Source organism: Cheilinus undulatus, linkage group 21 (genome assembly GCF_018320785.1).
Source record: "Cheilinus undulatus linkage group 21, ASM1832078v1, whole genome shotgun sequence".
In the NCBI taxonomy this organism is placed as follows: domain Eukaryota; kingdom Metazoa; phylum Chordata; class Actinopteri; order Labriformes; family Labridae; genus Cheilinus; species Cheilinus undulatus.
In genome coordinates this window covers 12,929,254-12,951,894 of record NC_054885.1, presented here as the reverse complement: position 1 = coordinate 12,951,894, position 22,641 = coordinate 12,929,254, and the positions used below count along the sequence as shown (strand labels likewise).

Genomic DNA, 22,641 nt, shown 5'->3' with positions numbered 1-22,641 from the left:
GATCTACAAACTACTGTTTAGTGTTTGCTTTTAAATACGAGTTCCATGCACATTTTTAAGTCTTGTCCAGCTACTCGCCCTGTCCTTCCTGAGCCTGAAAAACAAAAATATTGATACACTATTAATCAAAAATCTATACAATGGCAAAATCTCCAACAGTTTAATCAAAGCAGCCAAAAACAGTCTTATTCCACTGAAAATAAAGCTGGTTTACACAATTTAAACATTTATTTGAGGAAAAATCTACATTGTATTTAGTATTCTTCAGAAAATGTATACAGTAGGTGCACATACTCTTTTTAATACATAGCCACTATTGAAGGTCTTTGAACCTTAATCCTGTCTCATGTCAGGCAGGAGTGCCTCCACTAGTTATAAATAGTTTAAATGGCTGATTGTGCCATCTATTAGAACATGAGCCCCATTCTCAGTTGATTAAGTACCTCAGTAAGCACTTTCCTCATAATTTTATAGTCTCATTCTCTGGTTTAAAGGCTTCTTTAATACAGCATAATGTTACTTTGTCTAGTAATGTTCCACTCAGAGTCGAATGAGTTTCTAAAAAGGGGAGGATTCAGGGTGTGATTGAGTTAACATTGCTGCAACCTGAAAAATGTCTTGTTTGGAGTTTCGTGCTATTAAAAGATTGAGGAGCAGGTTCTTCATTGTGTCTACGAGTACAGCTAGCTGAAATAAGCATTTCCTTGTAGATCCAGTTGTTAATACATATGCCTTGCTTGTCAAGCTAGTTCTCTAGATTGTTTGCAATCACATGATCCTGAATGTCCATTGCGGGTCAGGAAGAGAGAGACAGTCATCAGGAATAAATGAGAACGTGGAGAAAGTTAGTACTTTACAGCTCTAAATGAACCTGTGCACTGCAATTATTATCAGAAAATTTTACATACATTGAATACGATTTCTGTGCTTTACTAAAAAGTGATTTTTAACACAGTTTAACCGATTTACCTGGCTTAGAGGCGATCAATATCACAAATGCCTCAGTCTTGCAGATCTCCTTGTACCTAACATCATCTAGTCAGATGAAGGGAGACAAAGTCTAGAGGAGTCTTGTACTAAGCTAAGAGGCTAGCTTAGCCCCTCTAACCTAGAAAAATAATCCTCAGTTTATCACAAATTAATTGAAATGGTGTTATATAATCAACCAAATAAATCTTGAGGTGAGCGACTGAGCAAGAAGAAGAAGCATCTGAGTACCTTCGTTCCTATTTCTCTGCTCTTTGCTCTCATCTTGTTGGCGAGAGATTCAGCGATGTCTGCTCTCTCTTCAGCCTCTTCCAGCTCATGCTGAGCCTTTCTGAACCTCGCCATCTGCACGTTAGACTGCTCCTCCTTAAAGGAAAAACATTTCATGTAAATATCATATTTACTAACATATATAAACCCTCAGTGTATAAATAAACCTCATAATGGTGATCTTAGACTGTTCCTCCTTCAAATGGAAAATATTTCTAGAGTGCCACAGACACAGCCTCCTCAGCACATATCAATAAAATTATAACTCTATCAACACTATCAACACTTGTGTATAGATAAAGCAAGTTTGATGAAGACTCACAGCCTCCTCAGCGTGCCGTTTGTACGCCTTCATCTTGATCTGCAGTTTGTCCACCAGGTCCTGAAGTCTGATGTTGTTTTTCTTGTCTTCTTCAGACTGGAGGAAGAAAAGACACTCAGTACATTTTAGATTTCATGTTTCAGTAAGGTACAAAGGTTAAATCAATATTAGAATCAGAGCGTTTGTACCTGGTAGGTGAGCTCTTTGATTTTCCTCTCGTACTTGCGGACTCCTTTGATGGCATCTGTGGAGCGTTTCTGTTCAGCCTCCAGCTCCGTCTCAAGCTCACGGACCTGTGCACAGAAACACAACAGGATTATTTTTATATGACTGACGACACATTTTACAGCCTAGATGACATTTAAACAGTACAGTCTCTACATCCAAGGTCGCCCGTAAGGGGGGGAAAAGGGGAGAGCTTTCTGGGGTCCAGCCAAAAAGGGGGCCCATGGAGTCACCAAAATTATGGTCCATTGTAAAGTTAAGCCATGATAACTGGATTTTATTTTTAACCTGAATAATAAATACTCTGAACCGAGGAAAAAATAAATATGTATTCTTGCTGATGTACAATAAGGCCTTTTTAAACATATAAACTCCTTTTCTTAACACTTCCCCTTTTTGTTAGGGAAGTTAACCATCGAATGGGCACACTGAACTTCACCATATGGAAAGTAATGTCAACTTCACAGCAAGGGCATAATGTGTGCAGAAAAAAAAGCAGATGTAACTTTAACAACTAAAGCCTTTAAGCCTGATGCCTGAGATGTTTATTTAACCTTACACTGACCCCCCCCCCCCCAAAAAATTGCCATAAAATTTCACAATTTTTTATCTATCATAATTGATGCATTAGGCATTTTTGCAACATATAATCCACTAGAGGGCATTTTACTAATTTATCTGATTGTATAAAAATGTTTTTAAGGAAATGATTGACAGAGGTCTCACAAAATAACATATAAAATATGATACAACAGGCTTTAAAGGGTTATACTGAAAACAAAAAACAAAAAAAAAAGTCGCAACAAAGCAATAGATAGCAAAAATCTGACAAAAGTGGCAAAAAGAAGTAGCAAAAATAGGCAGAAAAAATGATGAGAAGAGGTTGAAAAGTAGCACAAATGAATAAGTTCAACATCAGAGCCCAGAAATAGTATGATACACTTTTCAGCTCCACAATGACTTAACTGTTAGCCAGGACGCTAGCACCAGTGCTATTCACACAACACACACGAACTGACATCATCAATAAATCACAACTGAGGAGGGTCCATTCAGGGGCCCAGGAAATTCTGTGGGTGGTCCAGTCTATATCAAAACTTTATTGACTGATTGTGACGATGTTTATGACCTAGTATTGGTACCTGTGTTTCTAATAGGTATTTTTTCTCTAATATTCTCTCTTACAATTGTTCTCTAGTAGAGGTGAGTTACTAATACGAGCTGGATTTAGCATTCGTACCCGAGTCTCCAGTTTCTGCAGCTGCTTCTTCCCGCCCTTCATAGCGAGGTTTTCAGCTTCATCCAGTCGGTGCTGCAGATCCTTCACCGTCACCTCCAGGTTCTTCTTCATCCTCTCCAGGTGAGCGCTCGTGTCCTGCTCCTTCCTCAGCTCCTCGGCCATCATGGCCGCCTGAAGATAGGAGGATTGAGTTTTAAATTTCAGTGTCTGTGTTAATATAATCTTCACTCTGAGGGTTTCTTACATCAGTGATGGCTTTCTTGGCCTTCTCCTCTGCGTTTCTTGCCTCCTGAACGGCTTCTTCGATCTCAGAGTGAAGCTGAGTCACGTCAGCGTCTAGCTTTTTCTTCGTGTTTAGAAGACTTGTGTTCTGATTGAAGAAGTAAAATCGTTTTAATTCTGATACAAAGGCTTCGGTTAATCAGTAAAAGGCCCGTGATCTACCTGAGAGTGTAGAAGCCCCGCCCTCTCACTGGCGTCAACCAGTTCCTGCTCGGCCAGTTTGCGGCTCCGCTCAGTCTGCTCGACGACAACTCGCAGCTCCTCGATCTCTGCCTGCATCAGCGTCGTCCTTCGCTCCATCATGGCGACCTGCTCCTTCATGTCGTCCTGTCCTCGAAGAGAGTCGTCCAGGTGGATCTGAGCGTCCTAGAGGGAATCACAGGATCTTTACTGCCAAATGCATGACCAACACTGCTTAAATATTGCAGATGGTGAATAATGCAAAATCACAATCAGTCCAGTCCTCTATTTTTTAATATAAAAATATATGTATATCTTACATACCAGTAAATATAATGATCTAGTGCCTTGAGCTGTCCTAGGATGCTGCATATGTTTCATGTTTGTTATTTTCTTACATGTATATATATCAACCTTCCAGTTGTCCCTGCATCTTCATACATGTTCATGTGCTCACCTTGAGTTGTCCCTGTATGTTCCTCAGCTGTTTCTGGGACTCGGCGGCCTGTCTGTTAGCGTGGCTCAGCTGGATCTCCATCTCGTTCAGGTCTCCCTCCATCTTCTTCTTCAGCCTCAGAGCGTCGTTCCTGCTGCGGACCTCAGAGTCAAGCGTGCTCTGCATGGACTCCATCACTCTCTGATGGTTCCTCTTCATCTGCTCCATCTCCTCATCTTTCTCGGCCACCTTCCTGTCCACCTCCGCCTTCACCTGATTCAGCTCCATCTGGACTCTGAGGATCTTAGACTCCTCCTGCTCCAGAGTGGCCTTAAACACACCACAAGTTAATCAAACTTAAGTCTTACTCTGTTTTTCTCTGACATGTGATATTTATTAAGAATTCAAATGTACCTCAGCTTCCTCCAGAGAAGTCTGCATGTCATATTTTTCCGTCTCCACCTGCTTTTTGTATTTCTCGAGTTCATGAATCGTCTTCCCACTCTCCCCAAGTTGCTCCGTCATGTCCGAGATCTCCTCTGTTTGACGACACAGAGGATTTAAAATAAATTATTTCTCTAGCTAAATCTTTAAAAAAGCAATAACTACTTACGTTGCAGGTTTTTATTCTCCCTCTTCATGGTCTCCAGGTGATCCAGAGCTTCTTCGTATGAGTTTTTCAGTTTGAACAGCTCAGTGTTCAGAGATCGAGATTCTTTCTGAGAACTTTCCAGCTCAGCCTGACACTCCTCGAACTTCTGCTTCCACTCAGCCAGAATCTACATCACCAGACATCAGAAAGACACCTGATCACAACACAGACAAAAGCTGAATCATTACGGTGTTTTATGGTCAAAGAGCAGACCTTATCAAAGTTCCTCTGCTTCTTATCGAGTGTAGCAGCTAAGCTGTTGGATCTCTCCACGTCCACCATCAGATCTTCCATCTCGTTCTGCAGACGCTGCTTGGTTTTCTCCAGAGACGCACATTTAGAGTTCACCGCCTCGACCTGCTCCTCAGCCTCCTGCAGACGCTGAGCCAGCTTCTTCCTGACAAACACAAAGTACATTTGTTTTCTTTAAAGTCTGAAATATAAACATGGCTGGAGTATGTTTCTGTTTTGAGGAGCAAATTCATTATTTTACAAATAAATGTTCATATGCCAGCTCCTGTGAGAAACTTTACATTTGCATGATCTTGTGGATTAAATGGTACCTCTTATCCATTAATCTCTTAATCATTTATGGTGTTAAGCTTTTATTTAATTTTTAACATGGACATTATTTTGAAAAAGACCATTGAAACCTATAACTTCTTTTTAAGTGTGTCTCCAGTAATGTCACTTTCAAAGCAAGAGCATACGGCCTCATGCTCTTTCTAGAGCAGGGATGTCAAACTTAATCACAGCAGGGGCCAAATTCTGAGTTTTGGCCCAACCTGAGGGCTGAACAGGGTCAACATCTAACCATAAACTGTCATCCTCCTTAACACTGACGCTAAATGATTCTGAGATTTAAAAAAATGTCAAAATGATCAGTTTAAAGGTACAAATCTGAGATAAAATTCAAACTTATTAGCGCAAAAGGTCAAAACATTGCATTTAAAGTCAAAATAATGTTTATAAAAGGAAAATATATGAGCTAGAAAGTTTAAATCATGATTTTTACAGTCAAAAGCAGAGATAAAAATTTGAAATCACGAGTTTAAAAGGTCAATATATGAGATAAAATTCAAAATCATCGGTTTTTAACCATCAAAGTGTGAGAAAAAACATTTCAATTTTGAATTTTAAAGGTCAAAATATTACTTAAAATTTAAAATTGAGGATCTCAAAGGTGAACTTATGAGTTCTACAGTTAAAGTAAGGAGCTAAAAAAGTCAAAGCATGAGAAAAAATTCAAAATTGTGAGTTTTAAAGGTCAAAATATTGCTTAAAAAATTTAAATTGAGGATCTAAATGTTAAAAAAAATGTGAATTGAAAAGGTCAACATATGAAATAAAAAGTCACAACAATAACTTTGCGTCATAACTGTGAGGTGCAAAATTAAGAATATGAAATGAAAACAGAAATGTATATTCCCACCGTCTTGACTTTTTATCTAATTATTTTAACTTTTACTTTTCCTAATTTCTTTGACTTAACAGGGATATTTTGAATCTTCATGTTTAAGTTTACATCCAGTGGGCCAGTTATAATAAAGATAAGATCTGATGGGCCAGGTATAACTGTACCATGGGCCGGATTTGGCCCCCAGGCCTTGAGTTTGACGCTCCTGCTCTAGAGCTTACTGGATAATTAGCCAAAATTCCCCAGGTACTTTTATTGTGAAATTCTGTTCTACTTATATGAATTTACACAAATGCAAAGTTTTGAAAGGCTGGAGCTAAGACTGGTCATGTATCAAAAAAGTTTACATTACATTAAGATTTGAAGCAATCTGTGAATTTTTATGAATGTAAAGTGTTTTTGTTAAAATGTCTATCAGGAGAGCCCAGTTGAGCGACAAATGGTCAGTTATATTGAGCATATGGTACAGACAGGCCATGTAATCAAGTGCTGCCACATATTTAGGATCAGCTGATCTCACGTGTGCCCTCATCTGCTGATGGCCAGCTGTATCTCTAAGCATGCTATTGGCTAATCACACTCATGCTGCCATATTTCAGCTACTCTAGCCTAGCTACACTTTGCTGCTCCCTCTACAAGCCGCTCTTTGCAACCCTCCTCCACCCCAGCTCCTCCTTTATTCTGCTGTTGTTGATGTCTGCTCTGCTCTGTTTTTTTTTGCTGCTTCTCTCCCTGCCTCAGGTTTTCCTTCTGGGCATATCAAAGGCAGAACCATGTGCTGTTCATCCTTAATGCTTTTTACGGGGGAATCATGGACCAGTCACACTGCTAAGTATAAAATAACAGCAATAAGTACAATTAAAATCTGCTAACAAAGATAAATATTTAGTTCCAAAAATCATGTGTTTCTTGACAAAGTGGTCCTAACTAAAATGACTAATTTATTGATCTGATATTGCTTTGTACAGTGGATAAAATTGATAATTTCTTGATCCATTCTTTCAGTAGCCTACTTGATGCATGGATGCTCTGATGAATCGTTCAGTATGTATTGATTTATCAATCAGATGTATTTATATATTGATGTCTGTGGGTTGATGAATGATGAATCAGTCGGATGTATTGATCAAATACTAACTTGGCCTCCTCCAGCTCCTCCGTCCTCTGGATGGCGTCTGTCTCATACTTGTTCCTCCACAGAGCGACCTCTGTGTTGGCTTTGGATAAACTCCTCTGCAGCTCCGCCTTCGCCTCCTGCTCCTCCTCGTACTGCTCTCGCAGGAGGTCGACGTCATGACGGGCAGACTGCAGACTGTGAGCCAGAGCGTTCTTTGCCTGATGAAGAGGATGAGGGGGAACTTTGTGAGTAAACAATAAAGTCAAACAGAAACATTCTGTTGTTTTCCAAAATTTCATTACTTTTGTCTCCTCCTCAATCAGACGCTTCAACTCGTCGATCTGAGTGGTGAATCCTTGTTTTCCTCTCGTCAGCTGAGAGATCAGACTCTCTCTCTCCTCCATCTGGCGGGAAAACTCCGCTATGACCAACCAGGAAATAAAAAAAACATATTACTTTATATCAATGTGAGTATGTATTGATATAAATATGTCAAACCAAAGCAAACACACTGAATTTTTCCTGCTAAAACAAACCTTACCATTCTCAGTCTGCAGTCGAGCTCTCTGATTGGACAGATCATTGATTTGTCGCATGCATTCTTCATTTTTGTTCTTCAGCTCGAGCATCTGATCTTCATAAGAGCGGCACATCTTCTCCAAATTCACCTGAAGTGTTTAAAAACAAAATTAGTTCACTGCACTTCCTTACAGGTTTTCTTCCCTATTTAAACCTACCTTGGCCTTAGCCACAGTCTCCATGTTGACCGCCAAGTCATCAACCTCCATCTTCAGCTCGCTCTTTTCCTTCTCCAGCTTCTGTTTGATTCTCTGGAGGTTGTCGATCTGCTCGCCGAGCTCTGCCATGCTGTCCGCCTGCTTCTTCCTGAGCGCGGCCGTCGTAGCCTCGTGGTGCAGCGTCGACTCCTCCAGGTCTCGTCTCAGTTTCAGGAACTCCGCCTCCCTCTTCTTGTTCATCTCGATCTGAGCGGCGGTCGCTCCTCCCGCCTCCTCCAGGCGCTCGCTGATCTCTTCGATCTCCCTCGAGAGGTCAGATCGCTGCTTCTCGATCTTCGCCCGCACGGCTCGCTCAGCCTCCACTTCTTCTTCCAGCTCTTCAATGCGAGCCTGAAATTTGAATATAATACATTAACTGTTTGTTGACAGACTAATAACTGATCAGCTTTCATACAGGAATGTTTTGTTACATGCAGCTCCTTCATCTTCTTCTGCAGCTGGTTATTGATCGCCTGCTCATCTGATATTTTACACAGCAGCTGATTATTCTCAAACTCTTTCCTGAAAAACAAGAAATAAAATGTCAGATTTGTTGTTCTTAGACACATTAAACACTCAAAGAGTCTGAGATTACTTCTTAATCTTCTCCTCAGATTGTTGTTTGTCATTCTCCAGATCCATGATGGACTCCTGGGACAGTTTCAGATCTCCCTCCAGCTTCCTCTTGGCTCGCTCCAGATCCATCCGGATTTTCTTCTCTTGTTCCAGAGACGCTTCCAGCTTCAACACCAAGTACACAGCATTAACATGAAGGTCAAGTTACACTGATTTTTAAATATGAATGTGTTGGGGATCATATATTAGCATCAATATTTGATTTGATATTTTCTTCTCACTCACATCGTCGACTTGTTGCTCCAGCTTGGTCTTGGCTTTGGTCAGAGAGTTCACTTTGTCCTCTTCAGCCTGCAGATCATCGAGCGCCTGCTGATGAGCCTCCTGCAGCGCTCGCTTCTCCTTTGTCAGTTTGCCCATGTTTTCATCCTGACCAGCCAGCTCCTCCACCAGGTTTTTAACCTGCAGAAGAAGAAGGAAAACACGTCAACACATCAGGTTCATACAAAAGAAAAATACAGTGCTAATTTTTAACTGAGCAGTAGAGAATTTATTGTTGAATTTTTGAGAAAACCAACTCTTATCTCACATCCTCCTAGCTTGAGCGAACCCACCTGACATGCATCTTAATCAAATGACATGACCCACATCCTCCTAAATTAGTGGTCTATTTAAGCTGCAATATCCAATTTCCAATCTCTTCCTCTGCTCTGTCCTGGATCAGCACTGTGCTCTTTTTCAACCCTCCTCCACCCCAGCATCCACCCACTGGCTCTGACTAGGATTAAGCTGTTATTTTATCACTCCTCAAATTCTGTATGTAAAGATCTGTGAGGAGTGATTGAGTCGGAGCCCGATGCCAAACATGTCATGTTGCCTTAAAAAATGCTCAAGCAAAATACATCATGAGATTATTGGCTGAAATGTACTCTAAAACAAGCTGGACTGTCTTCTTATAATCTGAGGCCATTTAAAATAGTCCTGTTGCTGGAGTGCTGCCTCCAAGAGCCATGAATAGAGGTGTTCAAGGCTTAATATTTGACATTTTGAATATTAATTCAGCAAAAAGTGAAACTACCTGATGTAAATGTACTGGAGTTAAGATTTAATAAAAAGAGAGTGAGTCAGACTCTTTATGGGCTTGTTATTCTCAGGCTCAAACATGTTTCTCTATGTGAAAATTGCAGGTAAGGATCACCAAAAGTTGGTGCCGATACAAATTCAAGTTACAGGAGAAAAGAAATCAGCTAAAACTAAGACACAAATCTGCTAGAGACTGGGCATGTAGGGCACCATGGATTCATCATGTGGCCTGATGTGCCAGCCTTTTCACCCCCGTTCATCCCCCCCTTGTGACCACTGGCAGTTTTAAGACCCTTTGGATATCTATCCCGGCCTGCCTGATGATGCCCTCAGGCAGGCTTACTCACCATTATAGGCCGAACTTGCCTAAAAGTTCTGCACAGAGACTGTATGTCCCTGTATCTGAAAACTACCAAAACATTTAAATGAAATCGCTTACCTTGTTTTCTGTAGCATGTTTCTCCTTCTCCACTTTAGCGAGTGTTATCTCCAGATCATCGATGTCTTTTTTCAGCTCTGAACACTCATCCTCCAGCTTCCTCTTCTTGGCCGTCAGCTCAGCTGTCATCTCCTCCTCATCCTCCAGCCGCTCGGTCACCTCTTTGAGTTTGGCCTCCAGCTGGATCTTACTCTTGATGAGTCCTTCACATCTCTCCTCTGCATCGCACAGATTCTCTGAGTCCTAAATAGGAAAACAAGTAAAATATGAGTATTTTACTGGCCTAAACTTAATGCTTGATACAGTATCATATTTATACTCACTGCCTGAACCTGCAGCAAAAGATTATTTTTCTCCTGCAGCAGAGAAACCATCTTCTCTTCAAGCTCCTTCCTCTTGGACTCTGACTTTGACAGATCCTCTTTACACTTGATGAAGTCTTCTTTCATGGTTGCCATCTCCTTCTCAGTTTCAGCGCTCTTCAGAAGTGGTTTGATTTTGAAGAACAGCTTCATCCAGGGCCAGTGTTTCACGTTCATGAATGAGCGCAGGTTATACTGCAGAATCCACACACAGTCTCTGCAAGATAAATCATGATTATTAATATATAACATTATAAAAGTTTATAATGCTGACTATTTCAGAGGTGTTCTTACTTTTGTGCGATTAACTTGTTGAACTCTTTCCTCATGAGATAACCCCGACATAGAGCCTGAGTCTGAGTCACCAGAGATGCCAGCTTTTCATCTCGCAGCTCCTCCAGAGTGCCGAGAAGACCAGCTTTGAAGAACACCTGTAATAATCATGTTTATATGAGACCCATTTATCTATGAATGTTTTTTGATTTAATAAAGGCAAAAACAAACACTGTGAGACATTAATGTCTGACCTTTGTTGACCCAAATCTGTACTGAGTGTGATCGATGTCGATCGACCCCAGAAGCTTCTCAGAAGCTTTCTTTCCATCGATGAACTGACCCTCAGGTATTGCGCTGGCATTCAGGATTCTGTATCTGCTCCATTTTAGATAAATACATATCATAAGGATCTATTAGGCCTTAAGGATAAGTGTTAGGTTCTTTTACGTTACAGGTAGAATCAATGACCTCTGCTTGAAGTCAGCATACAGGATCCTGCTGGGAAATCCTTTCCTACAGATCCTGATTCCCTCAAGAACACCGTTACAACGGAGCTGATGGATCACCAGGTGATTATCCATGATACCTGGAAAAAGTACATAGAGCCTTCAGAGATTACAAACAATACCTGTGGCAAGTAGACATCATGAAACCTAAAGCAAGTGTGCAATACTTCCATCAAGTACATAAAAAAAAAATAAAAATTTAAGGTTTCCGGGATAATCTCACCTGGCGTTTTGGTCTCATTGGGAATCAGGCAGCGGACAAAGTGAGGGTGTGTGCTCCTCAAGTTTGTCATGAGTTTTCCGAGATTTTCCTGGAAGAGAATAACTGTTTTTAACAATTTTAAGCACTGTTAATAAAAGTTTTTTCCACTCATACTGATGGACCTGTTACTATAAATTACCTATGTTCTGTTAGAGTTTGATCACTTGGATATTTGAACACAAATATACTGGAAAAGTGGTGCAATGATATTTTGTTGTCTTTGTTAGATATGTGCACATCTTTGTAATTGCTGATTGACTAAAACTGTCACAGAAAATGATCACAGCTCAAAGCCCAACACACAATCTGGAGCTAAATTTTGCTGATGTCATTTTTAGATGGAGCATTTTGTTGGTTTCTGAACATCAGTTATCATCAGTGTACAGTATCTGCTGACATGAGCCATCTTAGACAAGCCTGCATCCATTAACAGTTAAGTTTCAGCTGGGCCCTGAGGTTTCAGTTTGATTCATTAATTGATTAGAAACAGATTAAAACAGTGTGGAGGAAGCATGAGTATCAATGTATTGCTGGAAAAGTCATAATAAAACAGACACTGATCTGGTCTGTACCCTGAAAACAGCAGACACCGTCTGGAACGAGCCGCCCTTCTTCTTTGCTCCTTTCTTTCCACCTTTTCCTCCTGCAGCTTCACCGCTGGACTCTACCAAACACAGACAAGTTGTTTAAAGGTGTTCTGTGTCTAAATAGCCATTTTAACCTAATTTTGATGTTCACAATTAAAGGCTTTCTACCTGCTTCACCCCCTGAAAACGAAGCGTACAGGTTAGCCAGGAGCTTCACGGAAGACTTCTGATAGAGTTGAACCACCGACTCATTCAGAGGGTCTTTGTTCTTCTCCAGCCAGCCGGCGATGTTGTAATCCACTGTGCCGGCATAATGAACCAATGAGAAGTGAGCCTCGGGCTTCCCTTTGACTACCTTTGGTTTCTGGAAAGCATTGTTTTTCCCCAGGTGTTGGTCGTACAGTTTGTTCTTGAAGGAAGTGTCCGAGGCTTTGGGGAACATGCACTCCTCCTCCAGGATGGAGAAGATCCCCATCGGCTGGAAGAGTCACAGACATTATTAAAGGATGTTTAGTGAGATTAAGGTTAAACCAAGCCATAAATTCTGGTGTCAAAAAATGATGTCAGTTCAAGGGTACAAAAACCTGCAGTTCCTTGAGTATCCACTAGAGGCTGGCTCCATAATCCAATGTGTCCCATCAGGTCCCACATTAAAATTCTCACTTCTACAGCAGAAATAAATGCGCTTACAGCCTTGTGCAAAGATTAATTTTTATCTCACCAGCTCTTTTCTTCACTGGGACACCTTATATAGGGGTTAAATTCAGGGTAAGGATAGTTTTGGATTTTTTTCAATAGTTTTTATTTTTATTCAGGTTTTCCTTTTAGCTTTAAAATTCAGTTGAGCTTTTCTTAGTTTTTACAGCTGTTTTATAAGTTTGTTCTTGGCAAATATGTATGGTTTTGTTTAGTTTTTAATAGTTTTAATGTTGTCTTTTTCAGCAATAAGGGTTACTTATCAGGGGCGAGACCCAAAACAGGCAGAACAAGTAAAAATCATATAATTTAAAAAATGCATTCAAACCAGCAACTCTTCACTTTTCATTTTATTTATTCAAATTTGATACTTGAATGCAACTTAAGGCCTAAAATTATAATTGTGTGAAGACTTCTTAAGTCAACTCAGGCCATTTTAAACTCTCCAGGCTTGGGTGTACATGTCGGTCAGTTTGCTGCTGCCAAAGGCTAAAACTAAAGAAATTCAGTTAGTTTTCGGGGGGAGGATGTAGAGCTTAGTTTTTATTTTTGTCACAGTTAACCAAAATCGTTTTTATATTCAAGTTTTAGTTATTTAATTAGTTTTACTTAACTAGAATAACCTTGGTTATATTTATTGATAACTTACCTGATTGAGTAATATCAAGCCAAAAAGTTATTCATAAATTTGCAGTATTATGTTCTGGCATGTTTTAGCTAATCATCAGATGGTGCACCTCAGTTCCACTTCTTTGCTTGTTTCTAGATTGATTTATAATAGATGGATTGTAGAGCTTCATAATGCCACTACAAAAGGTGACATCACTGATTCTACATCCGTGTTAAAGCAAACTCAAGCCCTTCCTTTTTAGTTTGGTCTTTAACTAAATTTTAGATCATTACCTTAATTTTGTTTGAGTGTTTTAGCATTTATTTCTCTCTAGTTTTATTGTCAGGATTGTCTTTTATTATTTTATCCTCTTATCATAGTCTACTGTTCTCTTTATGTGTATTAGACTCATTTTAGACATTTTTTAACCTATTTCAGTGCTTTTATTCTTATTTTAGTATCTATTTGTTCTGTTTTCATTTCATTTTAATATATAATTTCTTAAATGTCAATTTATGTTAATTTGTTTTTACATTTTAACCGATCCTACAGTGTTTCTTCATTTTGAAATTTTTAAGGTTAAGATTTCCTCAGTGCACACCTTCCTGCTTTTACTGAATCCATTGTTCATGATATAAAATGGACTTGGTAAATGGATTTGAGCTTGTATAGCGCTTTTTTAGTTATCTGACTACCCAGTGCGCTTTATGATATTATATACATGCCAATATTGTGTTTTGATTATGGGATGGGGGTGAGGGGACAGGGATGGGGTGGAGTCATGTATTCTTTCTTTTTTATTCTGTTCCTGTAAAGCACTTTGTGCTACATTGTTTTGTATGAAAAGTGCTATACAAATAAAGATTGATTGATAATATAGTCTATGGTTTAAGCAAGGTTAATGTAATCTGATGTTCTGTGGGCAAATCTCACCTTCTCAATGAGCTCGATGCAGGCTGCTAAGTCCATCCCGAAGTCGATGAACTCCCAGTCGATTCCCTCTTTCTTGTACTCTTCTTGTTCCAACACGAACATGTGGTGGTTGAAAAACTGTTGCAGTTTCTCGTTGGTGAAGTTGATGCAGAGCTGCTCCATGCTATTATACTGTAAAAAAAGGCATGAAAAATTAGAATCAAGATAATAAAAAAATGACCTATCATCATGATTAATAACTAGATTAGTAACTCACGTCAAATATTTCAAACCCTGCGATGTCCAGCACTCCGATGAAGAACTGCCTGGGCTGCTTCGTGTCGAGCATCTCATTGATCCTGATCACCATCCATAGAAACATCTTCTCATACACTGACTTAGCCAGTGCTCCAACAGCATTGGTGACCTGATGGGATTAAAATACATCAATCAAGTATGGAGATTTAAGCAAACTAAACTGTAAAACATGTTCAGGGAGCACTTGTTCATTATTTTCTAATATTGGCACAGCTTATTGTGCATCATATCCTGTATTATCAAACAGGTAAATATCATGTGTTGCTTACCTGTGGGACCGTCTGGCCCTTGGTCACATATTCATTCCCCACTTTGACTCGAGGGTAACAGAGACCTTTCAACAAGTCAGCTGAGTTCAGACCCATGAGGAAAGCCACTTTGTCAGCCACTAAAAGACCATATCATGTTTTTGTTACTACTTTACATTCACATAAATGTATATGCTTAAACATTTAAACATATTTAAGTAATCTTTAGTTTTAGTATTGTAAATTGATTCCTGAGATATTTAAATAAACTTAAAAAGGCTGAAGTCTTACCCTCAGTGCCATCTGGTTCTGCCTGCTCCTCTCGCTGCTTCTGTTTAAACTTCATGTTCCCATAATGCATCACTGCTCCTGTCAGCTTGTAAATGGCAAGTTTCTCATCATTTGTGAAGCCCAGGATATCCGTGGCAGTCTGTGCCATCAAAGTCAGAGTTAGTCGAAGAAAACAAACGTAACATATAAAGTAAGGGGCAAATTGCTCACGTCTGTAGCCACTAGCTCTTCTTTGTCGTCGATGCTGGCCACAGAGATCTGACCCTGACTGATCATGGGAAAGTCATAGGGGTTTGTTGTTATCAGAAGCATCTCTAAAGAGATGGGAAAAAGAACTTTAATTTTCAGTACATTTTCTTGAAAATCTGCAGGATAAAAACTCAAAACAATACCGATTAGCTCAGGTTTGTGTCCTGTAAGAATCTGGTAAAAGATGTGGTAGCTCCTCTCCTCTGAGAGCTGGAACGTCACTCTCGACTTCTCCAGCAAATCTGCAGAAAATATTTATCAGTGAGATTTCTGACCGTTCATCCAAAGAGATAAAAAAAACTTCCTGTCTGTAGAAATGAATGTGTTTATATGGTAATGGGGTACCACAGGGATCCATGTTTGGTCCTAATATGTTCACATATTCTCTGTAAAACAAAGGAATGTTTTGGTGTTTTTGGTTCTCTTTTGACTCACTAGTTTAATTGGATCCTTTTGGCTGATGCTCTCAGTCACTTTTGCTCTGATTTTTTTTCTTCTTTCTTGTTCAAGGACCATTTTGGAATAAAAGGCATTATTATTGTTATTATTTATCTATTTATTTACTCTTTTGATTGCTTACTTTTGGCCTTCAAGGTGTCCAGAAACTCACTAAAATTTGGACAAATTCAAGGCAGTGTAAATGTTCAAGTAATATAGTGTTTTTTGTGCATGTGCATCACTAAATACCCCCAAAACTTCCCATCGTATACAGCCCCTCAACAGGGTTTGACCCATCATGTCCAGTTTTTTTCTTCTTCTTGCAAATTAGTTTGATTGTACTCTCACTAGGTTTCCTCAAGATTCAAATAAAAGTTGAATGATTGATTTTAAGATAAAGATCAAATAAAAGTGACATTTTTTGCTTTAAAAAATAAACAAACTTACAGGTTTCAATATCAGCAGAAGCCAGTTTTCCTGTGGTTCCAAAGTGAATTCTGATGAATTTACCCTGCAATGCATAAAATCCTGTGAGAAACTTGTAAAGATACATAGCAAAAACACAGTTTATTCATAGTTTTCTTTGTATTAACAGAAGAAGACAGTGTAACAGTTTAAAAAAAAAAGCAAAAACCGTCAGATTACATTTAGGAGTTCAAGCTTACAAATCGAGAGGAGTTGTCATTCCTCACAGTTTTGGCGTTTCCAAAAGCTTCGAGCAGAGGATTAGCTGAAATGATTTGATCCTCCAGCGTCCCCTGAAAACAGATCACCTTAATTAGAATCAAACTATGGATGGATTAATGTTTAAATCAGATTTTCCATCAGGAATTACCTGCATTTTCCCAGATGAGTGCTCTTTCTTGTCTCCTCCAGCCACTGCGATTGTCGCAAAGTACTGGATGACACGTTTGGTGTTGACGGTCTTTCCTGCACCGGATTCTCCACTTTGAGAAGGAACAGATACAATTACACGTTTATCTTTCTTTCTTAGATAAATAAAACTTATTATTTAAAGGTATCATGACTTACGTGATCAGGACAGACTGGTTCTCACGATCTGTTGGCCCCAAAAAATTAAAGTCAGTCCCAATTAGGTGACTTTTGTAGGTTTATTGTCAGATTTTAGTATGACAGTTACTTTTATTGATTTTTATTAATGAGTTTGATTAAAGAGACAGCATCACTAAAATTTTAGATGATTCAGTCTTCTCTCCTCAGTATTAATGAATTAATGATTTCCTTTTTACATTTGAATGCTTGTTTTTTCTTGTTACTTATGTAATGAAAAAGTAATTTTAATTTATTTGATGCAGAATGGCGCCCTCTGTGGTGATAAATGATAGTTGTACAGGGATGGAAACTTGGAGCTAAGCTGATTCAGTCTTTGTTAATAAAAGTATCAGTGACTAACACTGATTCTGGTCTCACCTGTGAGCATATTTTGATATGCATTATCAGATACAGAGAAAATATGGGGCGGAGCCTCCATTCTCTTCTTCCCCCTGTAGGCTGCCACCACCTTCGGGTCATAAACTGGCAGCCATTTGTAGGGATTCACGGTGACACAGAAGAGGCCAGAGTAGGTCTGCAGATGAGGAAACATTGAAGTAAACCATATATGAAGGTTTGCATGCACATAATTTGAGCAATATAAGAGATCAAGACTCACTAATAAGAAGAGGTGGAAAAATGCAAGACTACTGTACTCAAGTAAAAGTACAGTTACTCTGGTTAAAATTTACATCAGTTACGAGTAAAAGTAATGGTCTGTAAATCTACCAAAGTAAAAGTAAACAGTATTTAATTTCAAGTTTACTTCAAGTTATGAGTACTACATAGCTAAAGGGGAGTTGAACTGTAAAATATTATTTTTCCTTACTGACAAGAACAACAAGAGAAAATATTTCCAACCAGGCTTATCAGGTAAAGTCACACCTCTGTAATAAAACACGCTGCAAAATTGAGTGTTAATTAACCTCATATTAAGTTAAATTTAACACTATAAAGGTGTCAAGACAATGCATACTTATGCATTATGCTTCCTGTAGAATAGCCATTAGTCCCAGGTGTGACTTACTCAGTGGATAACTTCACTCATGGTGCAAATGTGTTTCTCATCAAAGACAAAAATAATCCACCAGAAGCATGGCCAAAGGAAGCCCAGCAGAGATCACTGTACAACAGGCAACATCCAAACACAACTAAACATTTCTAAAACACACCTAAACACTCTGTCCAAGGGAACAATGGGGACTTCTGCCCAAGCATAACCCCACATTTGAAATCGCAGTGGGCGATGCTTAGATCAATTGACAACAGAGTTGAACTAACACTGTTGGATCAACACTGTCAAAAACACTGAAGACCATTTCACTCAGAATAGAGATAAAATAACAGTTCAGGAGTTAAAATCAACTCTGAGATGTTTAACCCTGAGATATCGACACTTCAGTTTTGCTGTGAGACAATCGTTGTCTCATTATGTGCTATTGTATAGTTAAAAAAGGTGGAAAAACAGTACTCTGCTTAAAACATACTCAAGTAGAAGTAAAAGTACTTGTTTTAAAATGTCCTCAAAAAAGTACAAGTACCCAAAAAACTAGCCAATTACAGTACTTTGAGTTAATGTAATTATTTACTTTCCACCCCTTCTAATAAGCTCCGTTTCTTTAAAACGGGGGGACCAAACTATGGCCAGGCCAGGCAAATGTGGCCAATGGTCCATTTTTGGTTGGCCTGTGGAACATTCAAAAATAGACAATTAAATATGGCCCACAGTGGAGCCTTTTCTTGACTGTATTGTATATCTTTGTTTCAGCATAAGGCAGTGCTAGCACGCTAATCCTGTAAACAAACATTCTGACACAATCAATCTGTTGATGTGTTGTCTTTGGGACTAACATGAGCCAGCACTGTAAATGGTAAATATATTGGCAACCAGACTGTCTTGATTTTTAATGCTCTTATATTACAGCAGCAAATAGCAGCACCAATAGCATTCCAGAGGCGGAGCCAGTGGTGGCCAGGGCCGACCAAGGCCCCCTGAAATCTGATGGCATCTCCAAAATCCTTAAAATGATTGGATGTATAGACATTTAAGCATTTTCAATCGCTTAGCATATTTTAGCCTGCACTGGATTGTTTTTTACCAACTTTGTTATCCTCAAGGTGAGGTATTTGAAAGTGGACCCACCATTCGACAACCCTGCCTTTAAAGTTGGGACAGTAGTCTATGGTTGAATATTTTGAAAATGCTTTGCTGCCATAAAATTAAAAAAAAAAAGGCATTTAATGTTCAAAGTAAAATCAAATTTCTCAGTATTGATATTTCATACATAATCATTTTCACTGTTTTCAATTTAATATGCGCATTTTAGTGTTTTGCAGAGCATTGCATTCTTTTTTCATTACATTTACATGTCCCAACTTTTTAGGAAAAAATGTTGCACTGTGAATGAAGAAAAACCTGATTCCTCACATAGATCATCCATGCTGCGTAACGATCTTTGAGGTTAAACAGCACAGACGGCTCGTTCAGGTGCGTCATCATCGCCATGTCCTCGATCTTGTCGTACTTGGGAGGATTCATCGGGTGAACATCTTCTTCTTTGACTGTTACAGTCTGAAAAACACAATTTAGAAGGAAGACAAAAACACATCAGTATCAGATAAGACTATTTCCTCTGCAGAATAAACAAATAACCCTCTTCAAACATAAAAATTTATATAAACTGTTGGTTTACTTAATCAAGCAAATTAGAAACTGCAGAATATTCATCAGAACTGCATTTAAACAGATGAAGCAGATTTGAGGAGGGTTAAAGAGACTGCTGGATCATTTCATCTAAAGCCTGCAGGATAAATCATATGCTCTGTATGGACCTCATCATTCTCTGTCTTCACGGTGACTTGTCCACCTTCCTTCTGCTGGATCACCCCTTTAATGTACAGATCCTTGGAATCAGGCACAAAGCAGGCAGTCCTGGCATCAAATGGCCGGTTTTGAGCCTCCACGCGTTCTTTCTCAGGTTTACGCAGAAAGATGGCCGCCGGCCCAAACTGGGCCATCTCGGCATCACTGCTCATGCTGATAGCTACAGATAGGAGAAGCGAGAAATTAAGTTTTTAATCACTTTTTAAAGATCCATAATGCAGAAACTTCTGTCTCACTCACCGGCTTTACACGCTGCTTGATTAAAATTCAGAGATTTGCTGCTGCAGGTCAAACACAAAAGATAACCAGAGCTGAAACACCAGCAGTCATGAAAGGAGATTAAAAAGATTATCAAAGGATGTTTAAATGCTTTCTCTTACCGACAGTCAGTGAACGCCTCTTCTCTGAATGAACACCAGCAGGAGTTCAAGATCCTTTTATCAGGATGATTGAGCTGCAGGAGGAAAAAACAACGCTCCAAATTTGGCAAAGTGACTCAGATGTCAATCAAGCAGCATTGTCGATCACTTAAATATAACAGGGGATGTTCAGGTGTTAATATGAACGTGTCAGCAGCAGCAGGTGGTGATCATCAGGATCTATTTTTACAGCTTCAGCACTGTCAGAGCTGTCATTAGAACTGCTTCATGTTTGTTTGTTGCTGAGGAGCAGGAAGTAGGGTTTGATGATTAAACAATCAGAAAAAAATGTCATGTTGAATGAGCGTAAATGGATTCGTTTGCCATGACCACGTTTCACTCAGTTGATCATGATTCATTTATGGGTATAAAACATACAGAATGTCTCCTTGATGATCTATGACCTTCACGTCTTCTTCTTCTTCTGACTGCCAGCTGCTTGTTCGAGGCTCCTTGTTTGGATTAAAAGGATCAAACTCAACATGAATGTCAGGACAAGGTCAACAAGAACACTTGGAAATGTGTCCTTTGGAGGGTTTAAAGTTTCCACTTTTAAGTCAAAGCACAATAAAGTTGTTGTTACTCCACTGAACATCTAGCATGTGCAAAACCTGTTAGTATGTAATCAACAAACATTGAATAAAAACTGATGATTAGATAAAAACTGTGCAATTGGGGGTGTTTAATGGCTTTAATTTGATATTTAAGAAACTAAAGATTTTCATTGGGATATTAAAGAAGAATATTAATTCTTTAAGTATCTGTAAGTAGTTTATAAAACCCTTAACACAATTTGCATATATTATTATTTATAAGAAATAAATAAATGAATAAATAAATAAACAAATAACCCCTCAACAAATAAATAATGATACATCAATGCACAGACTAACAAAAACCTTTCTACTTAGATTGTTTGCTTTGTTAAAGAAAGCAAAAAAATATATTAAATTAAATTCAAAAAGACCAGAAATGTCTGGAACTGTTTTGAACTTGTTGATTTATTTACTTATTACAGCTTCAGCTCAGTTGATGACATATCGGTACATCATCAGATAACAAAAACATGAACAAAGATTTTATGTTGGCACCTTTAAACAGAGACGAGAAATGGGCCAAGAATAGAGCCCTGTGGCACACCACAATGAAAGATGCCCATATAAGACAATTTTTACTGAACACCTATGACAGCATATTAGGGCTACACTTAAAAAAATAAAAATAAAAACAATCTATTAATTTTTCTAGACAAACATGATTTTTTTTTTATTACAAAGTTGTAAAGTTATGAGAAAAAAACCTTTGCATTTTTTTATATTTTATTAAATCTTAAATTTCTGAGAGAAAAAAAAAGGGAACAAAAAAGAATGTTCACATTAAAAAATACAGAAAATTACAGAAAGTTTTAGTTTAGAAAGTTGTAAAATTACCATTCAAATGTTCAAATTTTTGAGACAATAGAGTTTAAATGAGACAAATCTAATTATATTACTTACTTGGACTGAGCAATAAGAAAATACGTGTGACTATGAAGGGACATTTCTGTAAACTGGGGCTACTCAGAAAAAAAACGACACACTGGCAGCATCCAGGAGATGACTCTGATCCAACCAGGGTTTTGAATTTCATTTCTTGGAAAGTTACAACTTTATAATGTCATCAATTAATGTATAAACATAATATTTTGAATTTATAAAGTCAACTTGTTAAACTTGAAAATGTATTTTTTAACATAAGCCGTCACCATTTTTAACTGAGTTTGTTTTCTTAGGAATTAACAACCTAAAATCAAAAATTAGATAAAAGAAATTTAAAGTACTCTTTGGTTACAGACTTGATCCTGTTTGCATAAATAAACAAAGAACACGTGTGTTAATATTGTGTAAAAAGGTGTTTATGTTCTAATCATACCCTATTTGTCTTATATCTAATGTCATGTTTTTTTCTCCCTGTGTTTCCTGCCAAGGAGAGTGTGACCCAGACTCCTTGAGGGAAGTGTTCTGGTTTGTCTGCTTTGTTATCGAGTTAACACGAGACGGTGTCGGTGTCTAAAGCTGTGTGAACATCATGAGTGGGGGGCGACACATGACAACCACATTTAGAAAAGGATGGCGGTGTTAGTAACTTGAGCTGTCATCCTATTAGAGAAGGTGCTAACAGCACCATTAAAGTTGAAATACATGACAGCAGTGCCTAATATCATCACTTAATATCAATCATCACTGAGCAGCAATCAGTGATGCAGTGTGGATGCTGAAAAAACATGAAGAGAAATTAAATCCAGGCAAGATTTTGAGGAATTGTCTTTATATTTTTGTCTTTGTACTCACACATGAAAATCACTTTTGACCATTTTGCAACTTTACTGATTTAAAACTTAATGCACTTAATGGAGTCTATTCTTTGTCCCCTGTTATTTTCCATGTTACCCTGGGTCCCATCATTCATAATTACAAAATTAAATTTCGATTTATGCTGATGACACCCAACCATATGTCCCCCTCACTGGTAGCCAGCCTGATGAATTG

The 22,641-nt window shown here is 38.5% G+C and overlaps 1 protein-coding gene across 1 annotated transcript; it reads right to left on the bottom strand.

Moving 5' to 3' along the window:
* Positions 1 to 70: 70 nt before the first annotated feature.
* Positions 71 to 19,846, bottom strand: LOC121529571 (myosin heavy chain, fast skeletal muscle-like). Its single transcript, XM_041817510.1, has 39 exons — positions 19,643 to 19,846; positions 19,239 to 19,382; positions 17,189 to 17,345; positions 16,790 to 16,817; positions 16,593 to 16,704; positions 16,423 to 16,515; positions 16,205 to 16,268; positions 15,463 to 15,561; positions 15,281 to 15,384; positions 15,071 to 15,209; positions 14,801 to 14,919; positions 14,491 to 14,640; positions 14,235 to 14,405; positions 12,164 to 12,473; positions 11,981 to 12,051; positions 11,370 to 11,457; positions 11,109 to 11,226; positions 10,892 to 11,015; positions 10,659 to 10,795; positions 10,326 to 10,581; positions 10,003 to 10,245; positions 8,766 to 8,942; positions 8,500 to 8,645; positions 8,336 to 8,426; positions 7,866 to 8,255; positions 7,670 to 7,796; positions 7,431 to 7,549; positions 7,150 to 7,346; positions 4,808 to 4,991; positions 4,556 to 4,721; positions 4,357 to 4,481; positions 3,964 to 4,272; positions 3,489 to 3,692; positions 3,289 to 3,414; positions 3,045 to 3,215; positions 1,768 to 1,872; positions 1,580 to 1,675; positions 1,219 to 1,353; positions 71 to 94 (listed from the first exon to the last, which is right to left on the bottom strand). The coding sequence occupies exons 1-39, from the start codon at positions 19,844 to 19,846 to the stop codon at positions 71 to 73; spliced, it is 5,823 nt and encodes a 1,940-aa protein (XP_041673444.1).
* Between the last annotated feature and the right edge of the window lie 2,795 nt (positions 19,847 to 22,641).

What these genes read in the sequence shown, in the direction of transcription:
- LOC121529571 (XM_041817510.1), bottom strand. Translation starts at nt 19,846, where the DNA reads ATGAGCAGTGATGCCGAGATGGCCCAGTTTGGGCCGGCGGCCATCTTT. An exon ending in ACACAAACCTGAGCTAATCG is followed by an intron (nt 15,385 to 15,462) that starts GTATTGTTTTGA and finishes CCATCTCTTTAG; the next exon opens with AGATGCTTCTGATAACAACA. An exon ending in TCAAAGAGCTCACCTACCAG is followed by an intron (nt 1,676 to 1,767) that starts GTACAAACGCTC and finishes TTCTTCCTCCAG; the next exon opens with TCTGAAGAAGACAAGAAAAA.